The 13,923-nt window shown below is 45.6% G+C and overlaps 1 protein-coding gene across 1 annotated transcript; it reads left to right on the top strand.

The window, feature by feature from the left end:
* The first annotated feature begins 670 nt into the window (after positions 1–670).
* SDE2 (spliceosome associated SDE2) lies at positions 671–13,122 on the top strand. The gene is made up of 7 exons (XM_037069428.1): positions 671–850; positions 5,312–5,429; positions 6,655–6,766; positions 7,534–7,703; positions 8,678–8,792; positions 9,953–10,466; positions 12,566–13,122. Exons 1-7 carry the CDS (start codon positions 731–733, stop codon positions 12,785–12,787), a joined length of 1,371 nt encoding a protein of 456 aa, XP_036925323.1. The 5' UTR covers positions 671–730; the 3' UTR covers positions 12,788–13,122.
* Positions 13,123–13,923: the final 801 nt, after the last annotated feature.

The following is a 13,923-nucleotide window of genomic DNA, read 5'->3' on the forward strand; positions in this document are numbered from 1 at the left end:
GGGCCCACTTGCAGTGAAATATTTTGAAAACAGAGCTGAAGTGGAGATAACGCAGAGCGCGAACAGGCGGAAATAAGAATAAACTGAGCGTGTCTGGCAGAAAACGAGAGGTTGGCAGTTTCTCCAAAGGAAGAGGACGCGTGGTAAACAGGGAGGGGAAAAAAACCACCTGGGGGCTGTTCTTTAGAGACCTCTTGAGATCGTTCCCTCGCCCCTCTGGTCGGGGGAGGTCCCCAAGGGCTGAGGAAGCAGCCCCCCCCAAACCGTTTCCGGGCCTGCAGCCTCTCCCCGCACGCCCCCAGGGAGCTGTGCCTTCTCAGGCCACGATTCCCCGCGACCCAAAAATAACTGCACAGATGTAAGGAAAAGGGCCAAAGCTTGCGGCACGGGGGGGCGGTGCTTAGTTACGGCCTTATCGCTGACAGCCAGAGAGCTGGAAACCTAACCCAGCGCCAGGCTTTTATAGAGGGTCCCTGGAGCCCCGCCCTAGCAACTTCCCCTAGCAACGCCTCGCCCTGGTGCTCCGCGGTCTTATCGGCCTTCTCCAGGCTCTTCCGGTTTCCCTCCCGCTGCCAGCTCGCCCCCGCGGCGCTGATCACGTGGTCCACCTCAGGGGAGGGGCGGAGCGAGCGGGAGGCAGGGGGCGGAGCGATGACGCCATCAATAGGCGCCGGGTGGGCCAGTGTTGGCGCTTAGGCACCAGGAATCGCAGTTTCCGGGACTCGGGCAAATGGCGGAGGCGGTGGCTCTGGTGTGGGTTTGCGGTCCCGGCTTCGGGTGCCGGGCAGTGAGGACTTCCTTGGCCCCCTGCTCCGTCCGAGATTTTATACACCACCATTTCCAAGATCCGGTGAGATTCGCGGTTCCGGGAAGGAAGGGGAAAGAAGGGGACAGAATTGGGCGTGGAGAGGGACTGTTCTTGGAGGTTTTCGGTTTTTCAGGCTGAGGGCTCCTCAGTTGTAAGGTGCTTCAAACTCATGCCGAGGCCTTCTTTTGCTTTTGTTTTGGGTGGTGGTTGTTTTGTCATCTCACAGAAAGGGGGAAACGCCACTCCCAGACCCCTCGGCGTTTCGTCCAGCCCTCAGTCTGGCGAAACAGAAGACACTTTGGTATTCTGTTTTTTTCCAACCGTAAATGAGGCAGCTGGACCAGATGACTTTTAAGGCTCATTTCCTTACATTTAGTTACATTCATTTTATAGTTATGTCCACTGATCAAACATTCCATTTAGCCTAGAGAAGTATGTCATATCCAAACCCAGGCGAAAGGATGGTTGACGAGGGGAGTGGATTCATCTGGTCGCTCACTGGTTGGGACGGCCAAACACACGTGACCTGTTGAGAGCACGGGTTCTTAGGGCCGGTCATCTAGACGTTTGGTGGTCTCATTTGTCAATGCATATTTTTCAAAACCTGTTATAGACTTTCAAAGTTACATGTGTAGTTTCCTTAATTGTCAAGCAAGCAAACTTTTACCAACTAAGGTATTAAACCCGTTCAGTTATCTAAAGAATCGGGCAGTCTCTCTGAATCTGAGTTTAATGTTGGCACTTGATCACGTATTGTTTCTTTATAACCGTACCTTGTCTTTTCTTCCTTAGGCTGTTTTCTCTGCTTCATATTTATAAGCTTAATCCATGTTACCACTGCAGTCCCAACCAGATCTGTGCTTGGGCTGGTTCCATGTAGAAGTAGTGCGTGTTTGCAAATAATGTGGTTTTTCAGCTTCCCCTGTAATTTTTTTTTCCACACTGCAAGCCAGTCTGAAAACTGTCAGAACTGTTTTTGACCCTCTAAATGGGGAAATCTTTTCCAAGATAATAGGATTTTAATATCTCTGAAAGTAATTCTTATCTCGTAAGTACAATTTTCAGACTTAGTGACAATTGGTCAAAGGTGAGACCAAAAAAAAGAGGAATCTTAATTATTAGGACTATGGGGGGAAATAATTTTTTATTTAAAAAAAAGAAATATAAATGAATGAATTCAGCCAGGCACTTAAGAAACATGACCATAACAAAAATGAACAGGAAACATGTAAAAGGGTGCTTGATTAGATACTAGAACAAATAAAAATAGACCAGGTTCACACCCTAGCTTTTTAAAACAAAACTATTCTGACACATGGTAAAGATAGTGGTAGCTCCCTGCTGTTTATCTGGCTGGGATAACAGACTCAGATAAAGCCAGCTGCAAGGTTAGTGGGAAACAATTTCTCCCAAGGACATGGGGGTAGCGGTGAAATATCGTAATGACTCCCTTGAAAGTCTGCCTTATTCACTGGGTGACCTTGATCTCCAAAATCACAGACTATAAGAAACTTCATTGTTTGAAATTGTATTGCTAAAGTATGAAGCATCCCACCCTTGCCTGAGACTCTGTCACTTTGATAAAGGGCAGCACACTTGAGTTCCAACCCAGGTGCAGGGGCTTCAGATAAGGGGTTTTTGACACAACATTCCACATTTATCTTTGTGGTTTCTGAGGAAACCAGAGCCTGGGTCTGCTTAACGGCCTAGGTGTGGTGTTTCCCCTTTTTCTATAGCTCTGCCTCATTTTGAGTTCTTCAAAAACACTTTCATTTAGCCCTGGCTGGTGTAGTTCAGTGAATTGAGCACAGGCCTGTGAAGCAAAGGGTCACTAGTTCGATTTCCAGTCAGGGCACATACCTGGATTGCAGGCCAGGTCCCCAGTAGGGGACACATGAGAGGCTACCACACATTGATGTTTCTTTCCCTCTTTCTCCTTCCCTTCCCCTCTCTCTAAAAATAAATTTAAAAAATATTTTTAAAAATTAAAAAAAAAACACTTTCATTTAAATTTCACCTAACTCCACCCTTCCCCTGGTCTTTTAATATCTCTGTTTTTGTTGTTGTTGAGACACTTCCTGATTCCTCCCACTGTGCAGGCACCCTCCTCGAAATGAGTCTGTAAACTTGACTTTGATAGACTACAGGTTTGTCTCTGGTGGCCCTAGGCACATTTGGCGTCTCTGAGACACACCTAACACTTTGTGCTTTATAGCATACAAATGGTTACATTGATGCTAATTTTTCTTTGTTCTTTTCTATTAGGTTGTTAATTAAAAAGAATCTTAAGTAGAAAGTGCAATTTTGTTGCTCAATTGTCTTGTTCAGTAGGCAGTTCTGTTTGGAAATGAACCATGATCTTCCTGCCTTCCTTCCTTCCTAATGTCTTCTGAAGTTATTTAGAATTTTGGAAATATCATAGCCATGGGGAATATAAAAGAGTAAAAACTAAAGTAGCTTTTAAGTTACACACATTGAACAAATATGAGATGTGTTACATGTCTTATTTAATCTTTACAGCAGCCCTTTAAAGTAGCTAGTATTTGGCAGACAGGAGTAGTCCTTCATATTAATCGTATCAGTGCATATAACCTGAGCTTCCTTGCTCCTGTCTCCTGCTCTCCCCGTTTGCCTGGGAAAACTGCAGTCAGTTTAAATCAGTTGACTTAATCCGCTTAAACAGTTTTTTGGTGAAATAGTGAATCACTCAGGTGACTCAGCCCCTCTACAGCCCAGGTTTGGTGCCCTATGACTTCTGGCTTATCCCAAAACTAAAATCACCTTTGAAAGGGAAGAGATTTCAGACCATCAGTGAGAGTCAGGAAAATATGACATGGCAGCTGATGGCGATTGGGAGAGCTGTGTAAGGGCCCAAGGTGCCTACCTTGAAGGGGCCTGAGGCATCAGTGTTCTGTGTACAATGTTTCTTGTATCTTGTATGGTCAATAAATGTCTCTTGTTTTTCATAGTAGGTGGCAGGATGCCTTCTGGACAGCCCTCATGTCATTTGTTCATTACCTACCTGTCTTGCCCCATTAGAATGTGAGCTCCATGAGTCAGGATCTGTGTTCACTATATTATTCACTGTAGGATCTTAACACTTGAAAAGTACCTGGCAGATAGTAAGCACTTAATATTTGTTGAATGAATGAATGGTTCCCATTGAAATAATTGTGTGATATGGTTCAGAATGTTCATAGTTTCCACCTCAGGAAGAGACCAGTAGTGTATGTGTCCTTCTATTGATGTTGCGATCTCTTCGTTCTTGACACTGTAAATTTAATCATATACCTCCTAGGTCCCATGTAACTTTGGAGAATTCTCCTCTACTGTCTTAATTTTAGAGCATCAGAAACTTGTTCAAAAAGACTTAGCGTTTTTACAGTTTCTTTTCATCCCTTGATCTGAGGATTTTTAAAATACACAGAGTGGGTTTGGGGGCAGTCAGGCTTCTACAGTGGTTGGCTGTGACTCGGGTGGATGCTAGGGGAAGAGACAGATCTTGTCCTGAAACTGTTAAAGCCTGTATCGGTGTATTAAAAACCGTACCTTAGCTCCGTTCCCCCCTTTTGTCCTTCTACTTACACTTTTCAGGATGTATATTTTCACTTTTAACCTTGGGGGCTACTCTTGAATTGCCTTTTTGGAAAAGTCAGGAAATGTGCTTAGGACCTCCAGCGTTACTGGGTCTGTGCCCTTTATAGTCTTCTGCTGTGACTCTGACCTGCTATTAGAGAAGAAGAAAGAAGCAGTTTCTATTTTCATCCAAAAGACAAAAAGTGCTGGTATATATCATGATTACGTATCAGAAAAAATTGCACCCAGAATACGTCATGCGAAATGACTTATTTTCTTTTAGTAGTTTTCATTTTCTTTTTTTTTAAGCATTTAAAAAATTTTTTATTTATTGGCCCTGGCTGGTGTAGCTCAGTGGATTGAGCATGGGCCTGAGAACCACACGATCGCGGTTCGATTCCCAGTCAGGGCACATGCCTGGGTTGCAGGCCAGTTCTCAGCAGGGGACTCACGAGAGGCAACTGTACATTGAAGTTTCTCTCCTTCTCTCCTTCCCTTCCTCTCTAAAGATAAATAAATAAAATCTTTTAAAAAAGTGTTCCCTAAAAATTTTTAAAACAATTATTTATTTATTTTTTAGAGAGAGGGGAAGGGAAGGAGAAAGAGTAGGAGAGAAACATCAATGTGTGGTTGCCTCTCATGCTTCCCCTGCTGGGAACTGGCCTGCAACCCAGGCATGTGCCCTGACTGGGAACCGAACCACGATTGTGATTGTGTGGTTTGCAGGCCCGCGCTCAATCCACTGAGCTACACCAGCCAGGGCAGTAGTTTTCATTTTCAATTAGACAAATATTCATTGAACACACACTACCTGCCTGTCCTTGGAGTAATACAAGGGAAATAAGCTAGGACCCTTTCTGCAAGGAACTTGTCATGTAGGAACTTGTACTACATTAACAGCATTTAAAAAATCCCGTTTGTCTCCAGGATGTCCCCACAGAATGCTTCTTTGTGAAGTGCAACGGCGCGCTGATCGACGCCGGTGACGCAGTGCAGCATGGGGCTGTGTACAGCCTGGAGCCCAGGCTTCGCGGCGGAAAAGGAGGTGGGTCGTGGACGCAGCTGCTTGCCCAGCTGTGACACCCCTGCAGTCTTTAGCCAGATGTATTAAATTAAAAAACTCCTGGGTCTCTGTAGCATGCCAGCCTTCCGGTGTGCCCTTACCGAATCCTTTATTTTCTTACCTGGTTTTGAAGATCTTCTCTTTCGTTCTTTTTGAGGAAGATATATGTGATACTGTGCCCACCTTCTCCAGCTGGATAGCTCTGAGGTATCCTAGGTGCTAAAGCTTTGGGGAAGATTAGATGAAGAGAGATGGTCATCATCATTCTGTCCAATCTGCCAAGGAAAGTGTGTAAAAACAATGAAATCTACTTTCATCAACATTTGGTCTCATTGTATTTCCAAGGGAGGTCCAAAGTCACTATGTAATACAGCTGTGTTTATCTATTGGGGTAGGTTAAGGTCTTGGTTACATTAACACATCTTATGGAAAGAGAAGAAACTAGACTAGCAAAAACTGATCATGAGCCGTTTTAGTATTTCTCCTGATGTACCAAAGTGCAATCCCTAAGCTTTCTCAAAATCTACAGTGACTAGGTCGGTTTTCAGAGAACTGATATCTTAGATCATCATCATCTTGCTGTTTGCAACTATGTCAGTGAGAATGAAGTTTGTCATATCGGGCAGTGACAGCTTAAAATTGCCTTCCTTTTAAACTCACTATAAAGTCTCACCATATGCTTTATAATCCTCTTAACTTGGGAGTCTGGTGTTTTCTGGCCCTACGTAGAGCCCTCTAAAATAACTAAGTGGTGCAGGTAAAATAGTTCAGAAATACAAGAGGGAGCACGAGAGGCATGAGGTGGAATCAGGTTGGAACCCTTGCGCCCTGGGGTCCAGTCTTGATGTTCATTTCCTTCATTTAAAAAAGAAAAGAAAAGAGAGAGATCTCTGACTGGTATGGCTCAGTGGGTTGGGCATCCTCTCATGGACCACAAGGTTGCCAGTTCAATTCCTGGGCGGGACACATGCCTGGTTTGCAGGTGATGTCCCCCAGTTGGGGGAGGTGTGCGAGAGGCAACCAGTAAATGTCTATCTCCCTCTTTTTCTCTCCTTCCCCTCTCTCTAAAAATAAATGAATAAAATCTTAAAAAGACGAAAGCCAGAGATCACCTCTAACCTTGTGATAGATTACTGTTTTCACAAGTTCGGCATTTGGCCATCCTCGAGCACTTTCAAACCTGCCTTCTCCAAATATATTTGCTCAGGTTTTGGGTCTATGCTCAGAGCGCTCGGTGCTCAGATTGAGAAGACAACCAATCGAGAAGCTTGCCGGGATCTCAGTGGAAGGAGACTACGAGATGTCAATCATGAGAAAGCGTAAGATGCCATTTGTTTGCTTTTTTTTTTCTTTAAAGAGAAAAACAAACTTCTGTCAGTGGTGATTATATACATGCCGTGCATATCAGAAATGTAAACTTGAAATATTTGTGCTCTAATGTATTGTTATCAGATACTACTTTTTCCATAATATAATTACTTTTGGGTCTTAGTTAAGTCCATTCTAGTATGTTAGTATAAGTGTGGCACAGTTTCTGAGGGAATATCACAGTATAAGCAAGAGTGCGATCTTGGCTGGTGTGCCTCAGTGGATTGAGTGCCAGCCTGCGAACCAAAGGCTCGTTGGTTCAATTCACCATCTGGGCACATGCCTGGGTTGCAGGCCCCCATTTGGGGGCATGTGAGAGGCAGCTGATCAGTGTATCTCTCACACATCCATGTTTCTCTCCCTCTTTTTCTCCCTTCCCCTCTCTCTATAAATAAATAAAATCTTTGTTTAAAAAAAGAGTGTGTTAGCCCCGGCTGCTATAGCTCAGTGGATTGAGCGCGGGCTGTGAACCAAAGGGTCACCAGTTCGATTCCCAGTCAGGGCACATGCCTGGGTTGCAGGGGGCAACTCCCCCACATGTGAGGGGCAACCACACATTGATGTCTCTCTAACTCTTTCTCCTTTCCTTTCTCCCTCTCTAAAAATAAATATAAAATGTTTTAAAAGAAAGAAAGAAAGAAAGAGTGTGTTAGTTTGTTGGGGGAGCGTTTATATAGATACAAATATCCACTCGGTTACATGTCTTTCCCATCCCCAGAATGGCTGAATGGGTAAAACAACAAGCCGAGCGAGAAGCCGAAAAGGAGCAGAAGCGCCTAGAACGGCTGCAGCGGAAGCTCGCAGAGCCCAGGCACTGCTTCGCCAGCCCCAGCTACCTGCAGCAGTGCCACGAGATGGCTGAGCGTCTGGAGGACTCCGTCCTCAAAGGTGAGGACGGGATTCCTTGCTGTGGCTAGCTGGCACCCCGAAGCCGGCCGTTCCAGACTGTTCCACTGCACCCAGAGAGCAGTTCTTCAGCTTTGTTTGCATCCCTGGCCTCCGAGAATCTGCTGAGAGCTGTAGAAAACCTCTCCCCGCACTGTTGAGCACAGTACGTCTCGCAGCCTAGGGGGAAAAGACAACAGACCCACACAGCGTTTAGTATACTTGCCGCCTGAGTTTCATGGGCCCCAGTCAGAACACTGGATGTGCTCTATGGGGGTAGGTTACGTCTCTAGGAGGTGCCTGGACCTCAACATACGTGCTTCCAGTTTTAGGTAAGTATTTTAAATGGTTTTAAATGACAGTGGTTGTCATGAACTTTCATTTGAGTCCGGAGCATTATGCTGGGTCAATTGAATGAGGAGGACTCTTTTCCCTCACAAAGGTTACGGCACCACAAGGGAGCAAGTAATGAGCACGGGGAGACGAAGCACTGCCCTGGGGAAGGCTGGGTTCGAACCGGCGGCCTTGAAGTTCACAGACTGGATGCTGGTGCCTACCATTCTGGTGGCAGAGCCGGAGTGCTTCTTATTTTAAATCTGTAAATTTGAGATTCATCTCATTTTAGCTGTATTAAATTTTGATATCTTCAGAAATGTAAATTTAGAGCTTTAGATTGCAGCTGTTTTGCAATCCGGATTACGTATAATTTTTAAAAAATATTTTATTCATTAATCTTTAGAGGGGAAGGGAAGAAGAGAGGGAGAGAGAGATTAATGTATGGTTGCCTCTCATGTGTCCCTCGCTGGGAACTGGCCTGCAACCCAGGCATGTGCCCTGACTGGGAATCGAACCTTGACCATCTGGTTCACAGGCCTGCACTCAATCCACTGAGCTATACCAGCCAGGGCAGTTATAATTTCTTTAATTAGACTTCTTTAACAACTTCTTTAATGCAACTTATTAAAATTTCTGGTTAGGTATGCAGGCTGCCTCCAGCAAGGTGGTGTCAGCAGAACTCGGTGAGACTCGGAAACGGCCCAACAAATCACAAACAGACAGAGGGGCCAGTGCAGGGAAAAGGAAGTGCTTTTGGTAAGTGTGTTCCTTTTTCATTCCAGTGGCTCTTTGAGGACTCGCAGGATGTGTTTCCTCCGTGCCTCTCTGGCACAAACAGTCTCTAAGTGATGTTTGATGGGCGCTCAAATTTCCTGGGTGCTTCAGCCTTCAGAGGTTGGCGACCGCCACCCTGTACACACCAGTAATGGTTTCTGCTGTGAGTGCCGTTAAGAGTCTAAAGGACAGCGAACTGTCACAAAAATTGCTTTATACTTGAGTTACTATTTGGTGTCAAAAGAGTTAACTTTCAAAAATCCCCGACGGAGATACCGGGGCTGTACCTTCCAAGTGGTTCTGCTTTTTCTGGGGTTTTCTCAGTCATAACTGAGGTCTGCGGCCACTTTGCCAGACCTGCCCACACCACCTTGGCACTGTGGGTCAGAAGCACATCAGTACCTGTTCTTATCCATTCTTCTGGTAGCTCTCCGGCCCCTCCCGCTGGTCCTCTGGTTACCAGCTCAGCTCCCTAGGGCCACGTTCTGGATAACTCCAAATGGATCTTGCTTTCTTGTAGGCCTCCCCTGTGGGGATAGGAAGGTCATTATTAACCAGAGATCACCCTAAAAATTTTCCAAGTGCCCCTTTGCAGTTAATTCCCTCCCTTGCCCCCTCCCCTGGCAACCACTGATCACGGGTGCAGTGTTTGTTCTTGTGGTTCTGTCTGTTCCGAAATGCCAGGTAGCCTTCTGTGTCTGGCTTCTTTCACTTACCAGAATGCTTTTGGGCTCCATCGGTGGGGTTATATGTATCAGTCATTCATTCCTTTTGTTGCCAAGTATTACTGTACAGTGGGGCTGTACCACAGTTGTTTATCCATGTCCAGTTGGATGATATCTAACCCTTGAACCCCATGCAGTATAGGGAAAGAAGCTTTAAATAAAATCCATTTCATTTTACGAGAGTCACAACTTTAAAAAGGAGATCCTCTCGGATCCTTGGAGTGGTTGGTTCCAGTGTTGTTGAACTTTTTCCCTTCTGTTTATGCTTCTGGAATATCTTTTTCTGAAACCTACCTACTCTCTGTCTCAAGCTGGCTGATATTTGTGTGCAGTCAGAGTCTGATCCCTGAACAGTCTGCAGCCTCTTTTGAAGTAGAAGCTGTGAGTAGGACTGACCCGTGCTGTTGTGTCTGGCAGGTTGGGCACGGACGGACTGGAGGCAGCGGAGGGGTCTGGCTCCGAAAGCTCAGATGATGACAGTGAAGAAGCACCCGGAACTTCAGGAACGAGCTTTCCTGTTCCAAAAAATGGCAGTGGCGACGCTGCGACGGCCACCAAGTTTCCCAGTAGTTCTCAGAAGGCAGGAGTATTCAGTGCAGACTGTAGCTCACCAGCAAAACCGCAGAGCCGTGTGGCTGACCGGCGGGATGGGATTGCAGAAGGCTCATGCGCTCGGCCAGGAGAGGTGACTGCCGAGGAGCAGCGTGCGGAGAGGAAGGTGCAGGCACAGACAGGGAAAACCCAGGAGGAAACGGAGGCGGAGAGTAGAGGACCCGCGGGCGTGGAGGAGGAAGCAGCTGGGACTGGGCTGAAGGAAGAGAGAGGGACAAAAGAAACAGCCCAGGGGGGACGAGCTGCCCAGGCAGCACCCGGAGAAGAGAGGGGAGACGTGCCCCTTGCCAAACTGGAGGAAAGCCAGTCAGGAAGCACAGTAAGTCATTTTGGGGGACTGTTGTCTAACGCGAAATCAGTTTAACCTCCACAGTAAGTCACGGAAGTGGAAATGCGCTTTTCCCCATCAGCTGCTTAGTGCAAAGCCTGTGCAGTAGTCGGAAGGGAGGTGCAGGTGGGGGTGGCTAAGCTTGCCTTGCCCCTCAAAATCCTTTGTGTGTTTTTTTTAGCTTGAGTTTATATATTTTTGCCACTAGGTGGTGTCATTTCATTAATTCTGAGGTGTATTTTTTACTTTTTAATCTCTGAATTTGGTTGTGTCACATTAGAGCACAATTGTATTATTCTTTCTTAGTAATATGTACAATGGTGAGGCATATTGAGGTACGTGGTGCTTTAGACCTGGTGGAATGTACTCATTTTCATATCATAAGACTAGTTGCTCAGTGTTTCTCCTGTGGTGGTATTTGAACATGCTTGTCAGCTGGATGTGAAGATTTTCGCTATAGAAGAGGAGCAGCTCATTTTTTTAAAAAATTTTTTTGCTCATCAGTTTTCTTTTTCTTTTTTTTTTAAGATTTTATTTATTTATCTTTGGAGGGGAAGGAGAGAGGGAGAGAAACATCAATGTATGGTTGCCTTTCATGCATCCCCTGCTGGGAGTTGGCCTGCAGGGAACCGGCCTGCAACCCAGGCATGTGCCCTGACTGGGAATCGAACCGCTATCCTCTGGTTCGAAGGCCTGTGCTCAATCCACTGAGCTACGCCAGCCAGGGCTCATTTTTAATTTATCATTAAACCTTTACATCCCCCATTTAGCCTTTTAAACGTTTATTTTCATTGTATGTATTCTCCCTCTAATAGTTGGTTATTTGCCGTCTTCCATGAACTGACTTCCAGAAAAAATCTTTACTGGAATGTTTACTCTTTGACTTAATAATCTGCTTTTTACAGCAGATAAAACTCGAATAACTTGGTTTCCTTTAATAAACATGAAGCCTGTTGTCTGTTTAAGCAGCGCCTCCCTTACCCCCAGTGAAGAAGCAAAGATGCAGGTTGCCTCTTCTCGGGAGGGCGGTGGGATTCTCTGCGTTAAGGGCCGCCAGTCGGCCGCCACACCCTCCCCGGAGTTACAACACGTAACTTTTACGTTACTTGTATATATTAGGAGCTCTGTCCTGACCAAAGTCTTGGAAAAACGAATTAAAAAAATGATGTAAAACCTGATTTGACTTTCAGTCCTGGAGCCTTTAACCACCGAGCGTTTTGTTGTTGACCTTGAAGCAGTAGCTCTTGTGTTCAGAACAACCAGGAGTGATTCTCCAAAGACACTTAAGTGGTATTTTAGGATTTGGCCACAAATAGTGAAACCAAGCAAGGTTCTCTTCAGAAATATAAGAAAGTGCCTTTAAAAAAATTAAATAGAAAGATTAAAAAGCCTTTTCCTAGCTCTCTCTAATGTCTAAACAAAATAAGTTATTGTGAGAGAGTTACTGCTCTGTGAAAACCCTTGGATGTGCCTGTGTGCACCCGTCGCAGACCTCCCGTCATTGGCAGTGTTAGTTCTGCCTCACAGTCCGTAGAGGGTCTCAGTGGGTAGAGCAGTCGCAGGTCTGCTGAGCAGCGTCTGGACTCGCTGTGTTCTGTACGTGGGGACTCGGACACCCAGTCTGATTACACAGAGTAGAAGCTGTCAGGGGTGTGGGACGATGGACTCACAGGCCTGGGATCCTCGTTAGAGGGAAGCTTTACTGGGAGCTGCTCTCTCCTGTGGTCAGAGTGTGGGGGCAGGTCAGGTGTGTTTTCTGGGTTTAATTGTTATTGGGAAAGTCAGAAAAGAATGTCATGTAACCATATGTGTGCTGTTAAGACCATTCAGGAATCCTGTGACTTGTGTTACTCTTCCAAATGCTCGTTTCTAAATATACAGATGGGAAATGAAGGGTTATTATGCGTCTCGAGGATGTATGTGGAAAAGCATTTAGATCATTATTGAAATGCAATAGCGAGAGAAGGCAGAATAGCAGAAAATTCCTTGAGAAATAGAATGTAGTTGGCAGTTAAAGCCTTATTCAGAGAAAGAAAAAAGAAGCCTGTTTGAAATATTTCTTTTTCTTTTTTCTTTTTTCCCCTTCTCAGGCTGTTGATCAGGAATCTCTAGATTTGCTGGCCTTCTCCTCTGCTGCAGAAATGGAGGTGCTGGGTCTGGAGAAGCTCAAGGGCGCGCTGGCGGCCCTGGGGCTGAAGTGTGGGGGGACCCTCCAGGAGCGGGCGGCACGGCTGTTCTCTGTCAGGGGCCTGGCCAGGGAGCAGATCGCCCCGGCCCTGTTTGCCAAGCCTTCGAAAGGGAAGAGGAAATGACTTCCGGCCGAGCTCATTTCCTAGTTCTTCCCAGTCTGGCATTCACGACCTGCATAATTTGACTCTCGGCCATTCTTCCTGTTGATACTCAAGCTGATCTTTTTCCTTTTTTTGGAGAATTTTTATGAGTTTGAGTCAAACTGAAGATACAGGCCAGGGAGCAAGATCTCAAATGCTCCCAGAGCTGACTTTTTACTAACCCAGTTCTAAGTGGCCTCTTTCCCATGATTACGTTTACGGGATTGATGTGTGAGACCACCTGGGCCTGACGTTTTTGTGGGAAGGTTTTTTAATAACAAACAAACTTAATTTAATAAACATAAAGCTGTTGAGATGTTTCGTTTTACCTTGTGTCATTTAGGTGAGTTACATTTTCAAGGAATTCATCTGTCTGACCCAGGCTGCAGACTCGACTCCCGTAGAGCCTGCGGTGGTAACTTGGAGAGGGAGAGAGATCGGTTCCCTTCACGGTGTTAGTAGGGAGTCTGTTTACATACAGGCATGGTTATCGCACAGAAAACAGCCAGTCAGTGGAAGGTCTTGGGCAAAGCGGGCAGTGAGTAGTCATTTCAGAAATTGCATGGCTCTTCAAAGAGATCACAGGGCTTAAAGTCTTAGAGAAAGAAAAACATCTTCTGTGATGCCAGTTTGCCGGCTGTAGGTTCCAGCAGGTGGGAATTTGTAAGTGAGAGGAAAATAAATACACAGGGTCGAATTTGGCTTAATCTGTCGGAGTGGTACAGACTGGTGTTTGATCTTAGATGTCCATGGGAAAAGACTTTCAAAAAAGAAGTGTATTTTAGTCTTCACCTGAAGATGGATACACACACACACACACACATTTACATTTTTTAAATTGATTTCAGAGAGAGAGGAAGGCAAAGAGAGGAGCACCCATGTGAGAAACATGTGCATACCCACCAGGGAGCAAAACCACAACCCAGGTACGTGCCCTGACTGGGAACTGAGCCCACAACCTTTTGGTCTACAGAACGATGCTCCAATCAACTGAGCCACCTTGCTAGGGCTACTTAATTGATGGTTGCTTTTATTCTCTATTTTCGTGGAATCTCCTCTTCTGTTGTATCAGATCTGCTACTTGCCGTTCTCCTTGATGTATCAATACAACACTTGGG

This window comes from Sturnira hondurensis, unplaced genomic scaffold (assembly GCF_014824575.4).
Source record: "Sturnira hondurensis isolate 20B ecotype Veracruz unplaced genomic scaffold, ASM1482457v3 Scaffold0018525, whole genome shotgun sequence".
Lineage (NCBI taxonomy): Eukaryota > Metazoa > Chordata > Mammalia > Chiroptera > Phyllostomidae > Sturnira > Sturnira hondurensis.

Bases quoted from the DNA above. Each gene is read 5' to 3' on its own strand.
- SDE2 (XM_037069428.1), top strand. From the start codon at position 731: ATGGCGGAGGCGGTGGCTCTGGTGTGGGTTTGCGGTCCCGGCTTCGGG. The intron at 5,430-6,654 runs GTGGGTCGTGGA...ATATTTGCTCAG, and splicing joins GCTTCGCGGCGGAAAAGGAG to GTTTTGGGTCTATGCTCAGA. The intron at 7,704-8,677 runs GTGAGGACGGGA...ATTTCTGGTTAG, and splicing joins GGAGGACTCCGTCCTCAAAG to GTATGCAGGCTGCCTCCAGC.